Source organism: Ictalurus punctatus, chromosome 14 (assembly GCF_001660625.3).
Source record: "Ictalurus punctatus breed USDA103 chromosome 14, Coco_2.0, whole genome shotgun sequence".
NCBI classification, from domain to species: domain Eukaryota; kingdom Metazoa; phylum Chordata; class Actinopteri; order Siluriformes; family Ictaluridae; genus Ictalurus; species Ictalurus punctatus.
In genome coordinates, this window is record NC_030429.2 from 7,367,586 (window position 1) to 7,388,307 (window position 20,722).

At 47.7% G+C, this 20,722-nt stretch overlaps 1 protein-coding gene across 16 annotated transcripts in view; it reads right to left on the reverse strand.

Annotated features, from left to right (window-relative positions):
* enox2 (ecto-NOX disulfide-thiol exchanger 2) overlaps window positions 1–20,722 on the reverse strand; it is a 303,597-nt gene that overhangs the window by 54,817 nt on the left and 228,058 nt on the right. For 15 of the 16 annotated variants that reach the window (XM_017485792.3, XM_017485784.3, XM_017485786.3 and 12 more), the window contains 3 exons: window positions 14,963–15,169; window positions 8,803–9,036; window positions 346–558 (listed from right to left, as the gene is read on the reverse strand). In XM_017485792.3, the coding sequence (XP_017341281.1) occupies window positions 346–558; window positions 8,803–9,036; window positions 14,963–15,169 (654 nt within the window). The remainder of the gene's footprint in view (window positions 1–345; window positions 559–8,802; window positions 9,037–14,962; window positions 15,170–20,722) is intronic. The other variant, XM_017485790.3, reaches the window with a different exon arrangement.

Consider the following 20,722-nt stretch of genomic DNA (forward strand, 5'->3'; position numbering starts at 1 on the left):
TATCATGTGCATAATGTTTTCCGTCATACCGAATGTATGCTTGAATGAAAACAAAAATCCCATGTTGATCCTGTAGCTTTTATCTCTCTCCTTAAATATCAATTCATGCTACGCTAAGTACTTACATTTGCACACACTGTGTTTGTGTGCTGTGTGTTTTTTCCATATCCCTGGGCACTGGATCAATCATCTCTAAAGTGCCACTGTGTTATGCTTTCCATTAAGACGGGCTGAAAGTGTCGAGAGCTCATGCTCTGAGAGAGTGCACCCATTTGCTGAGTGTGTCTCTTTTCAGAGTGTTAAAAGCAAGCGTCGCTTTAAAGTATGCGGGAGGACGGCACTCACATTGTATAAGGATGGCAGCCAGGGCGTTCTTAAACTTCTCCTTGGCCTCCTCCATCTCCTTCTCGTGTGCTGCTTTCTCGCCCATTAGCCTGCGGATGTGGCTGTTCGATGACTGGATCATGGAGTAGAAGTTGTTGGCGTTGCGGCGGTTCACTTCGCCGCGCTCCACCCAGGTCAGCAGCACTCGCACTGCCTCGGGAAACTTGGAGTCATCTAAAAAGGGGAAAGGAAAGAAAGATAGAGAGAGAGAGAGAGAGAGAGGGGGGTATGGTGGAGAGAAGGGATACATCGATACTGGTATCAGTCCAACACTCATACACCTACTCGTAACAAAACAAACAACATCACGCAACAGTATCTGTGAGCGTGGAGCAGTGAAGGTGAGCATGTGGAGACTCATGAGCAGTTCAGTTCTGCGAGCACTGAGATACACACACACCCTTCCCCTGAATAATGAATGATACTACTCTACTGTATTAGATGCACCGTTTAAACACCAAAACATCTACATTGCTAGCAACACACAGCAATAACCATCAAATAAAATGCTCCTTGATTCTCATTTCAATATCGGTATCAACAAAAACCAAAAACATCTATCCATCCATCCACCTATCTATCCATCCATCCATCCACCTATCCACCTATCTATCCATCCATCCATCCACCTATCTATCCATCCACCTATCCACCCATCCATCCACCTATCTATCCATCCATCCACCCATCCACCTATCTATCCATCCACCTATCCACCCATCCATCCATCCACCTATCCATCCATCCATCCATCCACCTATCTATCCATCCATCCACCCATCCATCCATCCACCTATCTATCCATCCATCCATCCACCTATCTATCCATCCATCCACCTATCCATCCATCCATCCATCCACCTATCTATCCATCCATCCATCCACCTATCCACCTATCTATCCATCCATCCACCTATCTATCCATCCATCCACCTATCCACCTATCCATCCACCCATCCACCTATCCATCCACCCATCCATCCATCTCTGTCCATCTATCTATCTATCCACCTATCTATCCATCCATCCACCTATCTATCCATCTATCTGTCCATCTATCTATCCATCCACCTATCTATCCATCCATCCATCCACCTATCTATCCATCCACCTATCTATCCATCCATCTGTCCATCTATCTATCCATCCACCTATCTATCCATCTATCTGTCCATCTATCTATCCATCCATCCATCCATGTATCCACCTATCTATCCATCCATCCATCCATCCACCTATCTATCCATCCATCCATCCATCCATCTATCTGTCCATCTATCCATCCATCCACCCACCTATCTATCCATCCATCCATCCATCCATCCATCTACCCATGCATCCACCCACCTATCTATCCATCCACCTAGCTGTCCATCTATCCATCCATCTATCTATCCATTCATCCATCCACCTATCCATCCATCCATCCATCCACCAATCTATCCATCCATCCACCCATCCATCCATCTATCCATCCATCTATCTATCCATGCATCCACCTATCTATCCATCTATCCATCCATCCATCCATCTATCTAGCTATCCATCCACCAAGCTATCCATCCATCCCCCTAGCTATCCATCTATCTATCCAGCTATCCATCCACACTGCTTATCCTACACAGGGGTCACATAACATAAATAAAATCTTCCTTGATGCTTCTGACTGTTACTCCTTTCAATATCGGTATCAACAAAAACCAAAAACATGTACTGATACTGGGTGTGAAACAAACGCTATCTACGCCCCCCCGCTGGGAACAGAAGAGCGCTCGGTGCCAGGAGACACACATCTCATCTAAGACCCAGCCGTGTCAAAATGCATCAGAAACCACAGCCAATATCCAGGCATGTACAGAAACAGCACAACTCTGAGGAAAGAACATCACAGAAGGAGGGACGGCGTCCAAGCTGTATTTTGGCTGCTTTTAACCAAACACTAACTTGGGTGCCAATGGATGAACAGATTCTGCATTTTGAGAGCAGAATGCGTAGGACAGGGATGGAAAAAAAAAAAAAAGAGCTACGACTCACAAACAGTCCTCCTCCATACCTCATGTCAAATTAGCCAAAGGTTATACCGCTAATGAATTACCAAACAATTACGCTAGCAGATATGCTAATGGCGCTTTCGCTTTCACTGGAGTCTGGAAAAGCCTACAAGAAGGGAGATGTGAGTGTTTCGTAAAACTTCAGAAAGCATAGATCTGCCCGGAGACATTTCTTGTAGAAAGTTAATAATACGGAACCCGACAGGAGAACGGTCGGTGTGGTCCGGTGTAAAGTGACGAAGCCGACACAGGGTCATGCCACAATAAAAGACACCTTGAGACTCAGATTCGTTGGCTGTTACAATAGAACATGGAAAAAAAAAAAACCAGCCGAAACACACCGGCGTTACATTCCAGCATTTTAGGAATGTCTGAAAGAGAAGGTTGCTGCCGTCTTATAAAGCAGCACTTCACTATCCATCAAAGCACCTGTAAGGAAATAGTTTGGATCAGGCATCGCGCTGGAGGCCGCATACGTCATAGTGTTGCGAAAGCAGTGCTTTATCAGGATGCAGAATTTAGTCAAGTTGGCACAATAAGTCAAACACTGAAATCACACAAGATATTAAAACACAGCTATGATTTTCAAGCTAATTTAAAATATGATTAAAAGAGAATAAATAAAGTCTGATGAGAACGCAATACACGTCAATCAGCCGTGACATTAAATCCACCTGATTGATATTGTGTCTGACTTAAAACAGCTCCGACCCGTCGAGGCATGGATTCTACAAGACCTCTGGAGGTGTGCTGTGGTGTCTGGCACCAAGACGTTAGCAGCAGATCCTCTATGTTCTGTAAGTCGTGAGGTCGGGCCTCCACGGATCGGACTTGTTCGTCCAGAACATCCTACAGACGCTCGGAGGCTGAGTCAACACCGTCATGTTCCTCAAACCGTTCCTGAACAGTTTCTGCAGTGTGTCAGGGAACATCATCCTGCTGAAAGACGACACTGCTATTAGGGAATACCGTTGCTATGAAGACGTGTACTTGCTCTGCAATAATGTTCAGGTAGGTGCAACGTGTCAAAGTAACATCCAGATGAATGTCAGGACTCGAGGTTTCCCGGCAGAACATCGCCCAGAGCATCACGTCGCCTTCCTCCCATAGTGCATCCTGGTGCCATTTCTTCCTCAGACCCGGCCATCCACATGATGTAAAAGAAAACGTGATTCATCAGACCAGGCCACCTTCTTCCATTGCTCCACGGTCCAGTTCTGATGCTCACGTGCCCATTGTAGGAGCTTTTGTCAGTGGACAGGGCGCTCTGACTGATCTCCATGCACAGCAAGCTGTGATGCACTGTGTGTTCTGACACCTTTCTATCAGAGCCAGCATTCACCTTTTCAGCAATTTGTGCTACAGTAGCTGTTCTGTGAGATCGGCACATCGATGAGCCTTGCGTGCCCCTGACCCTGTCACCATTTCAACAACAGTCCTTCCTTGGACCACTTTTAGTAGGTACTAATCACTACATACCAGGAACACCCCACAAGACCTGCTGATTTAGAGATGCTCTAACCCAGTCGTCTAAACGTCACAATTTTCCCGACCTTGTCAAAGTCTCTCAGATCCTTACACCTGCCCAGTTTTCCTGCTTCCAACACCTCTACTTTGAGAACTGACCGTTCACTTGCAGCCTAATGAATATATCCCACCTCTTGATACGTGCCATTGTAACGAGATAATCAGTGTTATTCGCGTCACCTGTCGGTGGTTTTAATGTTATGGCTGATCAGTGTATAAAATACACACTGTAATAGTAACAGTTACTCAAAAGTAAGAGTAAACGGAGTAAATAAAAACTGTAACCTTCTCGTTTTTATCCTCACCAGATTTAACATCCTTCAGCGCATGAATTTGTAATGGTTTACGCTTCACCAGCGCAGGATACGTGACCGATCTGTAACGGACAACCACATGGGGGAGCTTTCTCTGCCTGCTTCACCTGTTCATTCGAAAATTTTGATGTTAGAGTTTAGAAAAAGCGTCAGCGAACCGAGCAACAACAACAACAACAACAACAACTGTAAAACCATTCTGAGGAACGATGTTAAAGTGTAACTCGTTAGCGAGCGCTTGTTCCTTGTCACTCGGTGGAAATTTTGAGACTGAATAGTTGATTCGTCGTCACCAGAATCGAACCCAGGATTATTTCAAGGGTCATGAAACCTCCCTCTTTCAGCTCAAGTCACCTCTCAATGCTTTTGAAAAATAAATGCAGCTTAAATGGGCGTGGATGCATGTGCGAAGAAGGGAGGCGGAGTGGGCGTGGCAGGGAAAGGCGGGGGAGGAAGAGGGGGCGAGCCTTCACGACACTCATAATGAAGATGGATACACTCATGAGGAAAATGGAGACACGATAGATAGCGGTGCAGGTCGTCTGCCCTGTCTATTTGAACCGTTGACCCCCGGCGTGACTATGTAGGAAAACATAAAACAAAACCGGAGGCAGCGCCTGCTCGGAGGCGGTGTCTGAATGGTAGCTAGCTAATAGGTAGCTAGCTGATGGTAGCTAGCTGATGGTAGCTAGCTAATAGGTAGCTAGCTGATGGTAGCTAGCTGATGGTAGCTAGCTAATAGGTAGCTAGCTGATGGTAGCTAGCTGATGGTAGCTAGCTAATAGGTAGCTAGCTGATGGTAGCTAGCTGATGGTAGCTAGCTGATGGTAGCTAGCTAATAGGTAGCTAGCTGATGGTAGCTAGCTAATAGGTAGCTAGCTGATGGTAGCTAGCTGATGGTAGCTAGCTGATGGTAGCTAGCTAATAGGTAGCTAGCTGATGGTAGCTAGCTGATGGTAGCTAGCTAATAGGTAGCTAGCTGATGGTAGCTAGCTGATGGTAGCTAGCTAATAGGTAGCTAGCTGATGGTAGCTAGCTGATGGTAGCTAGCTAATAGGTAGCTAGCTGATGGTAGCTAGCTGATGGTAGCTAGCTAATAGGTAGGTAGCTGATGGTAGCTAGCTGATGGTAGCTAGCTAATAGGCTCGAGCTTTTCAGGAATAAAAGGGGGAGGCTCTTCCCTTCAACGCGGACTCTCGTTGTATAGTTTTGCACGCGACGGCCTGCGGAGCTTTAAGCGGTTTAATCATCTCAAAAGGCAAGTTAAAGCGTCATGGTTAAAAATCAGACACACGCCTCATTTGAAGGGATGGAAAAGTCCTCGGGACTGAGTACCGCATCATCGTGTAGACGCAAACTGCTTTCACGAGCAAGTCCGAAGTCCACCTTTCTCCAATTCTCATAGCTCTTACACCACTGAAACAAACTCCTGCCTCTCTCATCTACCAGATCTGTAGGAACGCACCACGTTCTGTCACGAATAATTAAAAGACACCGACACGGCATCGAAGTACTACAGTACATTGCCACGTCACCGCCTGTGACCGAGATTTCAAAGCAGGAAGACGAAAACAGCGGGAAGATTTAGCAGTTCTTCTCCTACAGTTCAAATGAACGGATGCTGGGATCGTCTTTTACGATGTGCGATACGAACACCTCTGTTAACATCTCAGAAAATGTAGTTTGGTGTTTCATGACGCTTTAAGGAAGAATGTCTTCATATGTAACCTGTACGGCCAAAAGTTTGTGGACACCTGACCATCAAACCCAGACAGATGTGGCCATTAAACAATGTGGTTTACGTAAATGTATGACTTTTTTTTTTTTTTGACAATTAAAACACTTGTACGGAATGGCTTTGTATGTCGGAGCGTTACGGTTTGTCTTCACTAGAGACCCGAACCCCGTTCCGGCATCACTATAAACACTTCCTCTTGCCACACTTGTATCAGCTCTGTTGACTCAATGCTAAACGGTGGGATTGGACCGGGACTCTGCCACATGAAGAAATGGAAATGACTCGTGAGAGCTGAATTGCAGGAGAGGAATATATCGTGTTGTGACTTGTTTACACCCTGAAACAGGTGACGTGACGTCAGAGCGAGAACGCGCTCTGCTCCAGAAATCCTATGTGTTATAGCGCTATACTAAATCTCTCTAAAATCTCCCAATAATGTACGGGGATCTGTTTGTGACCTGCGCTGTGTATTTTCTAGTGCAGCTGTTGTAGATGTAGATGTTTGTAGCACTAGCAGGCGATTCGAGCTGAAACCGTGGAGCTCAGAGTGCGCGTGTGCGTGTGTGTGTGTGTGTGTGTGTGTCGTGCCATTGTAATGAAGGGCATTAGGATTCTGCTCAGAGCTTCAGGGTCTCTATTCAAAACGGAGTGCCAACTGAAGACGCTTCTTTGTTCAGACTTCTTTAGTGTGTGTAAGTGTGTGTGTGTGTGTGTGTGTGTGTGTGTGTGTGTGTGTGTGTGTGTGTGTGTACATCTGGTGCAACAGCATCTGCTCAGCTTCAGGAAGCCCGCAGGTCTGTTTAACATAATTCACCTTCGATCTGAGCACACAGATAAGCCGAGGTACACAGACATCACACACACTGATCTCTTCCATAAACAGCACAATAACCAGCAGTCTGTCCTTAGTGTACTGATCAGTCACTCACACACACACACACACACACACACACACACACACACACACACACACACACACACGCACGCACGCACAAAAACATACGCAAATGCATGTGCGAGCACACACATTAGATTGGACACACATGCACAAGTACACAGAAAAAGGTGCAGGCACATACATAGTACATGCGAACACACACACACACACACACACACACACACACACACACACACACACACACACACACACACACAGAGAGAAAGAGCGCCAAAGCACTAATGAGTAAAAACATACAGATACAAGAAGGTTTAAATACACACACACACACACACACACACACACACACACACACACAAGTAAATGCGGACACACATACACATTTGATTACACACACACACACGCACATTTGATTACACACACACACACACACACACACACACACACACACACACACAAGTAAATGCGGACACACACACACATTTGATTACACACACACACACACACACACACAAGTAAATGCGGACACACACACACATTTGATTACACACACACACACACACACATTTGATTACACACACACACACACACACACATACACATTTGATTACACACACACATACACACACAAACACACACACACACACACACACACACACACACACTCACCGCTCTCTGCCTGAATCAATGTGTGACGAAGACGAATCGTTCAGGTTGTGTTGAACATGAACAGAAGTGTTTAGTTGAACACGCAGGCCGTGTACCAGCTCCCTGACCAACACTCTAACACACTACTGCAGCACCACGCTCATCATATCCATGTCTGCTTGCTGATAGGCTTATCTTTAACTCAGACCTACTTAATGGACTGAAATGATTTTCCCATAATCCCGTGCATCAGCCACAGAATGTTTTCTTGACAAATACGCTCTTTGTAATTGTTTTTGAATAAAGATTTGATTAGTAGGCGCACGGTGGCTTAGCGTTTAGCACGTTCACCCTCACACCTCCAAGTCGGGGGTTCGATTCCCGCCGCGGCCCTGTGTGTGCGGAGTTCGCGTGTTCTCCCCGTGCTGCGGGGGGGGGGTTTCCTCCGGGTGCTCCGGTTTCCTCCCCCAGTCCAAAGACATGCGCGGTAGACTGACTGACGTGTTCGTAGTGTGAATGTGTGTGTGATTGCGCCCTGAGATGGATTGGCACCCCGTCCAGCGTGTACCCCGCCCTGTACCCCAAGCTCCCTGGGACAGGCTCCGGGTTCCCCGCGACCCTGTACGATAAGCGCTATAGAACATGGATGGGTTTGATTAGTAGTGGTGTGGTCACGGAATATCCTCAGCATGTACTGCTTTCAAATACATGCTTCGTTAGACGGTGTGATTTCATCGTCATCTCACAATCTAATCTCAGTTCACCTACTTCCTGTTTACTACCCGCCCCCTTGTTTGAAGGACAGCTAAAAACATCCCACTGCGTCATGGTCTTATCATGTTGTAATTCAGCCCACGAGCGACAAAATGCTTCCCACTTTAATTCTCCTAAATCTAAGGACTGAGAAGTGACCATCTTTGGAAAAAGAATCATTTTGTTCTTACTCAACTTCAATTACTCAAAACACACAGATAAATAAAACCCGTGCTTTCATTCCGCCTCAGACTGCGGCTCGGCGTTCGCACACCGAACAGATGGTGCTTTCTATTTAGCAGCATGCTACTGCAAACCCGGAGAGACAGACAGACAGACAGACAGACAGACAGACAGACAGACAGCGTTCAGACCCACACGGACACACCACGTCGGTCTGCGGGAAACATACATCCTTTATAAAGTGTGGAGATGGAGGAAAATAAGAAAGGACCCGGATGCTCCATTACGAGACGGTAAAGCGCGCACCTTTGATTTTTTCCCCCAGCTGGCTGCATTCATGCTCGGAGTAGTGAACGATGGGAGGCGGGGACGGCGGGCGCAGGCGGTCCTCCTCTACCCTGCGCCGGTGTCTTTCTTCTCTCGCCAGCATGCGCTGCCGGCACTCCCACTCGTACAGGTCGTCTCTGGCCTGAGCGTAATCCACGTGCAGCCGGCCCGTGTCCTTCTTATCCGTGCTGGAGCCGAGGCGGATCCGGTAACCTGCGCAGAAGAACCAGATCAGAAAATCAACAGGTTTCCTAGGAGACGTGAAAGCTCGGTGCCAGTCGGCGAACGCTACGATGCCAGCTGTTCAGCGGAGGAATAACACACATGAGCGGACAGTGTAACGAGTGTAAAGAGGCACACTTCCTGAAACTTTTCCTAGCTCCTCGACACGGCGCACAGCCAACACAAAATGGGATTTTAATTGGGTCCAGACGGTTTCGGCTGTTTATCTGGTCCTCGTCCCGTCCAGACGGTCTGGAATCGTCGCCATCTTCTTCGCCGTTATCGCGGGGCGACGCTCGTAACTGGCTCGGCGTCTCCGAAAATGACTTGATGGAGCAGAATAAATAAATAAATAAACAAACAAACAAACAAATAAGAATAAAAAATGTTTTCGTGATCAGCATAAATTTAAAAAAAAAAAAAAAAAAAAAAAAAAAAAAAACCCGAAATGTGAGATGTCTCCTAACAAAGCTAGCGCATATCTTAGAAATGTCCAGAAACAATTAATGAACACTTCTTATCTTAAAAAACAAACAAACAAAAAACAACAACAAACGTGCTTAGGGGAAACGCTGTGTTTATCCTGCTGTGTCCTTTGTGCTAGAAACGTACGCTAGTGTTTACCCCGCTCTTCCCTCTGCCACAGCTGCAGCTTCACCACTGCAGGGGAAAACCTCCCTGTGCTCTACAGGATTCACACACACACCCACACACACACACACACACACACACAACTCCTCCCTTCAGACACCTTGTGTTCACACTTTCCTCCCCTCAGGTATAAACTCCTTACTGTGTTTGCAGGTCTGCAGTGAAAGCATGCTAAGCTGTTAATTATTCGTGAAATAGAAAAGAAAAAGGAAAATTGTCCATGAGGAAAAATCCTGCAGACGATGGTCCTAGAGTGCGCTCCTGAGATTATACAAACCCGGCCAGTGAGCGTACGGTCACGTGAAAAAAAAACACAACCGCGGGCTTTTTCGGACATACCCGGACGAGCAATCGTTTGATCCCGTTTGAAACGGTGCCTATTGATAACGTCGATACACGCTATCAAATTGACCTTTTGTAGTAATTTTCACAATTTAAACGGACAAAAAAAAAACAGATCAGTCACATGGAAAAAAGTATGTACACCCCATACATTTATCACACCTTCAAATCCGTGAAATTAGACTCAGGTGTTGAAGATCGGGTGCCAGGGATTAGACCCTGCTTAAGGAGTGCAGGTGGAACCGGTCTTATTTACACCCCTCTCATATCTAGTGTCTGGTGTTCTCGTTGTTATCGAGGTGTGTGGGGTCATCATGCCTAGATCTAAAGAGTTCTGTAACGCCTGAGGAAAAGTGTCGTGGATGCCTATGAGTCAGGCGAGGGATTTAAAAAAGATCTCCAGATTATTTTAAACACATCGTTCCACTGTAAGGAAAATCATCTACGGTATACGTGGAGCAGATTTCAAACGACTGCCAATTTGTCCGGGACCGGTAAATTTAACCCACGGGATTTGACGCAAAAAGAAGTCTCCGAGAACCCACAGGATCAACTGGTAAGTCTTGCAACCGTTGGAGTCGCGGCGCATGCTTCTATAATCCGAAAGAGATGGGACAAATTTGACCTTCTGACGGTTCGCTACAGTTTGCCCTGCCTCAGGGACTGGACAGCTTGCATTCATTGATTCAACTATGAATTCTGCATCATATGGAAGTGTGCTTGATAGCATGATGCCGTCTGTATGAAAGTGGAACCTGAACCGAAGCTGGGTTTGTCAACAGGATAACGATCCTAAGCACGCTAGCAAAACCACCAGGGAACGGCTCAAAAAAAACAGAAGAAATGGAGGGTGATGGAATGGCCTGGTCGAAGCCCGGATTCGAATCTCATTGAAACGATGCGGAGAGATTTGAAGCGAACAAGAAGAAAACCCCTCGAACATCTTCCGACTGAAAGAATATCGCACGGAAGGGTGGTCCAAACCGCACGCCTGGTGGACAATTACGCAAAACGCCTACCAGAAGTTATATTCCATACTTAGCTTCTGACGCCGAGGGCGTACTTACTTTTTCCACAGAAGAATATTGCGTCTATCTATATCTCTGTTGAATAAATGATTGAAACGGCTCGCTTTCCTCGTGGTTTCGTTCAAGTATATCAACTTCATTAACAGCTGCTATGTCGAAGATGATCAGATGTTCGCGTGTCCAAATATGTCAAATAAAAAAAAATAAAAAAGACAACAATTTAAATGGGGTGTACTTATTTTTTCACATGACTGTAATACAGTGAAGAGGAAGATGTTTTGGATCGTCTGGTTTAGGCTTAAATATAGGTGCCGACTTTCCGGCACATAAAACAAGGCCCGAGCAGATCTCAGCGGGTGAGATATTGCGAAGTCCCGCCCTCTTTTTTAACGATGGCTGACGAAACCGAGGACTGTGGTTCCGCAGAGTTCACCTAGATTTTAATTGGTGCAAACAGAGAAGTAACCGACTGCCTTCAGTGAATTGGTTTTTCGCTTGGTCTCTGCTTTGTCTGAAAAACCAGACGATATAAATAAATAGTAATAATCATTGTAAAGAGCTGGGCGCGAAGAACAGCGCACTCACTACAAATTCCCTCTCCAAGTTCATTCTTCATGTAGAACAGGAAAAAAGCCCTCGTAAAAGACACCAGTGAAATATACTTTTGTTTATGGGCTGGATTGTGCACCTGGCACACACACACACACACACACACACACACACACACACACAGAGGGAGAGAGAGAGAGAGAGAGAGAGAGAGAGAGAGAACGAGAGATGGAGAGACAGGGCGAGAGAGAGAGGGAGAGGCGGGAAGAGAGAGAGAAGGAGAGAGAGGGGGGGAGGGAAAGAGAGAGGGAGAGAGAGGGAGCGAGAGAGAGGGGGAGAAAGGGGGGGGCAAGAGAGAAAGAGAGAGGGAGAGAGACAGAGAGAGAGGGAGAGAGAGAGAGGTCGAGAGAGACAGAGAGAGGGGGAGAGACAGAGAAGGGGAGAGGGGGAGAAAGAGGGGGGGAGAGAGGGCGAGAGAGAAAGAGAAAGGGAGAGAGACAGAGAGGGGGAGAGAGGGAGAGAGAGGGCGAGAGAGACAGAGAGAGGGGGAGAGAGAAAGAGTGAGAGAGAGGGGGAGAAAGAGGGGGGAGAGAGGGCGAGAGTGAAAGAGAGAGGGAGAGGGGGAGAGTGAGAGAGACAGAGAGAGGGGGAGAGATTGAGGGTGAGAGGGAGAGAGACAGAGAGAGGGTGGGGGGGAGAGAGAAAGAGTGAGAGAGAGGGGGAGAAAGAGGGGGGGAGAGAGGGTGAGAGAGAAAGAGAAAGGGAGAGAGACAGAGGGGGAGAGGGAGAGAAAGAGAGAGAGGGAGAGAGAGGGAGAGGGGGAGAGGGAGAGAGACAGAGAGAGGGGGAGAAAGAGGGGGAGAGAGGGCGAGAGTGAAAGAGAGAGGGTGAGAGGGAGAGAGACAGAGAGAGGGTGGGGGGGGGGAGAGAGGGGAGAGGGAGAGAGAGAGAGGTTTTTCATGCTCATGGCTTTTGGAGAGAGAGAGAGAGAGAGAGAGAGAGAGGGCGAGAGAGAGAGAGAGGGAGAAGGCGAGAGAGAGAGAGAGAGAGAGAGAGAGAGAGAGAGGGAGAGGGCGAGAGAGAGAGAGAGAGAGAGAGAGAGAGAGAGAGAGGGCGAGAGAGAGAGAGAGAGAGAGAGAGGGGGAGAGGGCGAGAGAGAGAGAGAGAGAGAGAGAGAGAGAGAGGGCGAGAGAGAGAGAGAGAGAGAGAGAGAGGGGGAGAGGGCGAGAGAGAGAGAGAGAGAGAGAGAGAGAGAGAGAGGGCGAGAGAGAGAGAGAGAGAGAGAGAGAGAGAGAGAGAGAGAGAGAGAGGGCGAGAGAGAGAGAGAGAGAGAGAGAGAGGGGGAGAGGGCGAGAGAGAGAGAGAGAGAGAGAGAGAGAGGGCGAGAGAGAGAGCGAGAGAGAGAGAGAGAGAGAGAGAGAGAGAGAGAGGGCGAGAGAGAGAGAGAGAGAGAGAGAGAGGGCGAGAGAGAGAGCGAGAGAGAGAGAGAGAGAGAGAGAGAGAGGGCGAGAGAGAGAGAGAGAGAGAGAGAGAGAGAGGGCGAGAGAGAGAGAGAGAGAGAGAGAGAGAGGGCGAGAGAGAGAGAGAGGGCGAGAGAGAGAGAGAGAGAGAGAGAGAGAGAGAGAGAGGGCGAGAGAGAGAGAGAGAGAGAGAGAGAGGGGGAGAGGGCGAGAGAGAGAGAGAGAGAGAGAGAGAGGGCGAGAGAGAGAGAGAGAGAGAGAGAGAGAGAGAGAGAGAGAGAGGGCGAGAGAGAGAGAGAGAGAGAGAGAGAGAGAGAGAGAGGGCGAGAGAGAGAGAGAGAGACAGAGAGAGCGTAGTCACGGATTGGCAGAGCCCACGGAAATGAGACGGGTCTTCGCACTTGATACTCGCGTCTGCGTCTCTGCTTTATGGCCCCCAGACGTCACTAAATATTTTATAGGGTGTGTTCTGCGTCCGAAATGAGCGGCTTTATTTATGGAAAGCCCTGCAGAGCTCCATCACGGGGCCACGTGATATATGAGCTGCGGCTCTGGTCGCACAATAGAGCCGCGCTCGCCTGAGACTGCTTAGAGATGTGTAAATAATGCAGCTAGTATTACTGAACTTTAAAATGTGCCTCATGTCTCTCTCTCACACACACACACGCACACACACACACACACACACACACACACACACACACAGTCTATACACCAAAAGTTTGCTCACTGCTGTGCAACGGGCAGATGAAGTAGGATAACAAACGAGCTCGTGCAGGCCATGCAGCAGTGCTATTTGGGTGTGATTTGTATTCAGCACATAGGTGGTGCAATCTATTCTGCTGTGTGTGTGTGTGTGTGTGTGTGTGTGTGTGTGTGTGTGTGTGTGTGTGTGTGTGTGTGTGCGTGCATGTGCACGCTAGTCTTTTTGTTGACCTCTGGTGTCAGGAGCACTTGAGCAAGTGTAAGTGTCGGCCTCCGCCCCCTCTCACCGCCCATGAGAGATGGAGCAAAGTCCATCCTCCCTCGTTAAATCCCCATCAATCCATCAAGTCGAGCCTAGCCGAGGGCTTGCAGACACACTGGCCTCATATCCATTAGATAAAAGGTTAAGTGAAATAATTCCAAATCGCACTTATGTAAATCTCACCGTGCTCGTCAGTGGAGCGAAACAGATCCAATAGGCTACAGCAAATAAACACGCGAAGCTACGTTCACACGCACCGCGGGTTTATCGCCGCAAGTCGCCGTACCACGAAGTCGCCAGCAGGCGTTCCTATGACTGGTTGCCATAGTAACGTCAATCAGCGGGTGCCGCGACTGGCATTCCACTTTTGACGACGTGACGGTTTCCTTGCCGCTGAAATGAAACGTTCTGGTGGGAGAGCGTCCGTATATAATATTCGGCAGTGTGTATACACGCGTCGTATCCTACGAGATGAAGGAGAAGCGGTGTGTGTGTGTGTGATGTTTGCCATTGCGGCGAAAGTCCGGGTCCACGGAACAATTCGGACTCGTAGGCAGCATGGCAGGTCACGTGCGCACGAGAAAGTTAAACCCGTCTCATCTTTGTCGCGTCGCCCGACACGCCCACGTCTAGCCGCTCGTGTCGCCGGCTCTCGCTGACGATGAACGGTCCCCGGTCGCCGTATGTGTGAACGTACCTTTAAGAGCGACACGCGTTCCCCACCGACGATCGATATAAGGCCGAGGTTTACGGTTTAATAACCGTGGATAAGAAATAAAACTAGCACGGACAAATCAAAGACCGCGAACGTCTCGCGCATCAACGGATGAGAAAACGCCTCTGGATGATCTCTCACCTCCAGAGAAATAAAGATACTAAAGGAGAGAAGAAAAAAAAATAAAACATCTGCAGGTGCGTACCAGACAGGAAAAGTGCCTTGTCTACTGTGTGCTCCTCGGCGAAGCGAATGTGGCAGAAGTTCTTCTTGCTCTTGCGGATGGCGCTGATGGCGCCGCACTGCTCGAACACTTCTGATATGATCTGCTCGGTGGCGTTTTCAGGTAGACCCCCGACAAACACCGTCTTACAGCCTGGGGGTCTCTCGCGTGTGGCTGGAGGAGGCAGGTCTGCAGAACACAAGAGAGATCACACATGATCATTACACGGGAACATCTGGATTCACTGAACGTGACCTGTAGTGGTGAAAATAAATAAATAAATAAATAAATAAATAAATGTCACCAAAGAGCGAGATAACGAACGGAAGACTTTAGAGATCTTAATTACATCGAGTCATCAGATCGACTGTTGTGTTACAGGTAAGAAGACGAAGAAGACAGACCCCTTTGGGTACGTGGGTCACACGGTTGATGTTCAAATCAAGCTGAAAGCCTGGATAAACAGAATTAGTTGGGACCACCGGGCTGGTGGGGAGTAATCGATGGAACGTAGCACACGCTGAGTGTTTTGGAGAATAGCCTGAGGCTGAATATCTGAAACTGGTTAAACACGCTCCATCCGCTTCTGAGACGAAACCTCGTGCAGGTCTTAGTCTAATGAGCTGGCTGCAGTGTGCTACGGTAAATCCAGCGCTTCCTAATCATGTCCTCTTCCCCAACACTTCCTTTAACTCTTGGAAGGGATTTACAATGAGCTTGGCAACGCTGGAAGCGTAGAATACTGCTGCGTAGTAATACAGCTAGTCCTGTTATAGGAGATTCAGACGTCATCACTACTACATGCACACTTATTTGCTGATTGATTTATTTATTTATTTTGATCATCACGGCGGACCAAACGGACATCTTACTGCAACCACATTGCTAAAACTGTCCAAGAAACATGCGGCTGATCAAACGGATCGGAACTGAGCTGCCGTTGTAGAAAACGAATCCACACCTTCCGTTACAGTCAGTCAGTGCGTTTACACGGACAACGACGATCCGATATGAACCCGATTAAGACGATACTCTGATTAAGAAACTAGCATGTAAACAGATTATTGATCACCTTAATCCGATTAAAGTCATACTCGAAGTAAACACAAATGGAATTAAGAGGTGTGGAGTATTCCTGTTTTAGTCGCGTTATGGAAGTGCGTTACAGACACGTACACACCTTAATCACGCTATTAACGTCGTGTGGGAGTTTCCACCGCATCATGCGACAGGACACGATCACACACGGCAGCGCTCAAACGTTCAACGGTAAACGAGAGAGCACGGCCGCGTCCCAAACCGCGTACTTACCTACTATATAGTAGTTTGAAAAATACATGCGTTTCGGTTACTATATAGACGGTAAGTACGCGGATTGGGACGCGGCCCACGGCTTCAAGCAGTCGTCTATTAGCACGTACGGCGTGACAAATAATTAACCGCACTTGAAGCGTTCGTAAAATTAAAAATAAAAACACTCAAAACTGTATACGGTCCCATAACGAAGACGAACTGTATGTCGATACGTGAAATTCTGGAGGGACGTCGGACGGCGTGACGCGGGGACGTAATGACGTGATCTATGTTCTATAACATGTAACACGGGAACATGAAAGGAGTATTCTAAAAGCGACTCATGTAAACACCTCAATCACAATATTGTCTTATTCAGAATAAGGTCAGTGATTAGATTACCGCTGTCCGTGTAAACGTAGTCAGTCAGAACTGACTATAATAAACTACTGCGTAGCACACGAACGCCACATTATGAGGGTTGTGCTTGTGTATTACATGCTTGTGTATTACATGCTTCTGTATTACATGCTTGTGTATTACATGCTTCTGTATTACATGCTTGTGTATTACATGCACTGTATTCTCAAGTAGCATCGTGAATTCATTATGGTGAATCTTCACAAAGCTCCTGCTGACAAACTGCTTTCCGCTCTACCTCGGAATACCGTGGAAAAGCTCCGTTTATTACACAGCAGGTAAAAGATGTACGTCGGTAACCATAGAGACAGCACGACTAAACGCATCGAGGGTCATGCTCTTTTAAACCCGTCGGTTAGTGAGTGAAAATAAGAAAATGAAATACACGAATCATTAGCAGAAAGTAAAGAGATCAAGTGAGATCAACCAAGTGAACAGTTGTGCATATTAATAAACAAGACGTGCCTCGTGTTTGTCGCCGATAAATGTCAGAATGGGTCTGTTAAGCCGTCTTATTAGGCTTTACCTGAAACTTACAATAAAAAAACAAACAAACAAGAGTAATGATGGGTTTTATTCTGTCATTTTGTTGGATTTCACCAGCAGCCGCCAGCGTTACCATTGAAACCTGTAAGTCATGGGCCAATGAACATCATTTTCTCTCTCGATTGGCGCAGAAGAAGAACGCCCCGACGATGCTGGGGGTCCAAGCGGACACGGAGGTCCAAGCATCCAAGTGGTGGACCAAGTGACCAAGCCGGCTCTCTGGGTGGGAAGGATGTTCAGAATGAAGCTAGCCAGATAGCACCGGAGAGCTCATGCATACGAATTGGAATAGTAATGGAACTGTAGCTGGATAGTGGATGGGATGGGAAATCACCTCATCAGGAGAAATCGGGGTACGCGGATTCTCCTAAAACTTGGAAAACACGTTTTCCAAATAGTGTTGCAGTAGTTCCGTTTTGCCCGCTTTCTCCAGATCTTATTAACCCCACACGGAGACTCGTGAGCTTGTACCGCGCATGTGAAATGCCTTTCAGACAACTCCAGGGTAGAGTTGATACAAAGCGTGTGAATGAATCAGGTGTTTGAGAACGGGGGCAATGCGCTTTACAATACCGAGGGTTAACACCGTGTTAAGTTACCCTGACGTAGTATGAGCGATGGCCTGCTGCCCACTCAATGAGTGTGTGTGTGTGTGTGTGTGTGTATACACATGCTTTGGCCAAAGCCACAGGCTGGAAATAGATGAGTCTTCATTGTCCCCCCCCATACACACACACAGCTGGTCATGCTCCATCCATCATCAGCGAGATTATCCTAATTCTTGTTTATTGCTGCATCTCTCTTAATTATGAAGCCCCTACCTACCTGATACGTCAGCTAAGGTCAGCTGCTGTCTCATGAAAAAAAAAAAGAAAAGGACTGGCTTTATAAAGCACTGGTTTTTATCTCCTAACGCGGAACTGGGTGGTAAACACAGCCGCAGCTTTATCAAAGGGCAGCTTCGCCAAGCACATGATCAAATGCCAACTCTTCACCTATTAATATGACGAAGCCTTGGATCTCGACGGCGGAGACGTCCGGAGCGTGATAAACATAAAGGTCAGATTCTGATTGTGGATTTAACGCCAAAGGGTGCGAAAGTTTCGCGTCGACTCGAAAAGATCCGTTAACAAGACATCCTATCCCGTCGACTCCGGCTAGCGCTTATGGGAGCAGCATCAAGAACTCTCCGGATAACGCCGAGGAGAAACGTCTGGAGCGGAGCCAGGCTTCTTCGACTCAGGGATAAAAATACCTTGCCTGAAATATCGTGGATTAATAAAAAGTCGAGGATAATTTGCTAGATTTTAAAAACAAAATATATGGTTTCTACGCTTCTTGTATGCACGTATCGATGCGTAGATGCCAGCGAGAGATGTGTTTCGGCAGGAATCCGGGGTGATGAGCGAGAACCGCAAGGACGGTTCATTTGATAACGGCAATCTTGTGTACGCAATAAAATCTGCACTTATTATTTCTTGATTTGATGTGCCGGTACCAAACCTGGCGACTGGGGACTGCGTTATCACCACGCCGCTGTTTCTCTGAACACTGACTGGAGATGACACACAGGGAAGGAAAGCGCGCTGACAGAGTCGCTAACGTTAATCAGTCTGAATGACTGCATGGTCACAGGCGCTCGAGTCACAGCGAGCACAGGCCTCGTGCACGGCGAGACCCGAGTCCTCATGCGAGCACAAACAAGCGACTAAGCACGTTTTAAAGCAGGGACACGATAGAGAGACGACAGCCGGCGCACACCGAGTGAGAAGAGTGAGAAACATGAGTGTGAGCTGAGTGGAGCGTATGTGACAAGGTGAGGCAACACACTCGCTCGCTAGAACAACACGCGAACACACTTAGAGCTGGAAACGTCTGACTTCGCCGCTCGCATGAATGATGATGACGTGAATTCTCCAGCGCTCGGGTCTATCAAACCATACTTCATCACAGGTGCAGAGAGAGAAGGATGAAATGGAAAAAACCAAACCTGCTAAAGCTGCACATCCTAACAAGCTCCGAACGTCTGAAGCTCCTCAGTCACACTCCGGTTCAAACCCCGGCCTGCACCATTGCTCATGTTTCTGCTGCATAACACTGACAGATTCGATCTGGTTCTGTCGATAAAGTGCTGCCAGACGGGTGTTGTTCGAGAAATGACTTTTTAAAAAACTTGCTTTGCAACAGCTATTGATTTAAAAAAAAAAAAAAAATTACTACTACTACTACTGTAAAAATACTACACACATCATAAACCACCATTGTAACATGAACCTAAAAATAATGAATCAGAGCAAAGCCCCAGCACTGCCAGGCTCTGGGTTACTGATCGGGAGGTCGGGGGTTCAAGCCCCAGCACTGCCAGGCTCTGGGTTACTGATCGGAAGGTCGGGGGTTCAAGCCCCAGCACTGCCAGGCTCTGGGTCACTGATCGGAAGGTCGGGGGTTCAAGCTCCAGCACTGTCAGGCTCTGGGTTACTGATCAGAAGGTTGGGGGCTCATACCCCAGCACTGCCAGGCTCTGGGTTACTGATTGGAAGGTCGAGGTTGAACCCCCAGCACTGTCAGGCTCTGGGTTACTGATCGGAAGGTCAGGGTTTCAAGCTCCAGCACTGTCAGGCTCTGGGTTACTGATCGGAAGGTCGGGGGTTCAGGCCCCAGCACTGTCAGGCTCTGGGTTACTGATCGGAAGGTCGGGGGTTCAGGCCCCAGCACTGTCAGGCTCTGGGTTACTGATCGGAAGGTCGAGGTTCAAGCTCCAGAACTGTCAGGCTCTGGGTTACTGATTGGAAGGTCGGGGTTCAACCCCCAGAACTGTCAGGCTCTGGGTTACTGATCGGAAGGTCGGAGGTTCAAGCCCCAGCACTGCCCAGGTGCCACTGTTGGGCCCTTGAGCAAGGCCCTTAACCTTCTCTGCTCCAGGGGCGCTGTATCATGGCTGACCCCAACTTCCTAACATGCTGGGGTATGCGAAGATCGTAATCATTAATGACGTAACAGCAACACGAGAATAACATCACAGTTTGAAGCGTTATTACATAAAATACGTACTGGCCATCGTACTGATCAAGTAGCACATAACCTCATGCTAAATTTTGCCATCATAAGTTACACTATGTTATACCCCAGTGTGTGAATGCTCGACTCTGATAAGCCGTGCTTCATTTTCATCTAAACCACACTCTCGCCCATCACGTCACACTCAACACCGCCGATTTGTCCGAGTTACCCCAACGAGGCGTCTACCTTCTCGTATCAATGGTGAGAGCTAGGGCCTGGGGTGGTGTCATTCAGTCGCCATGGCAACGATTAAGTCCTTCCAGCGATCGGCGTTAAATTAAGACACGAACGACGCGGGAGATTTAGAAGATTTGACACGTTCATGCCAAATGTAAAGCCTGGGTATTATGGTTTGTTTGAAGAGTGTCTGGAGATGACACAGCCACTAATCCGAACTCAGCACACACCTCAATCAGAGCCCTT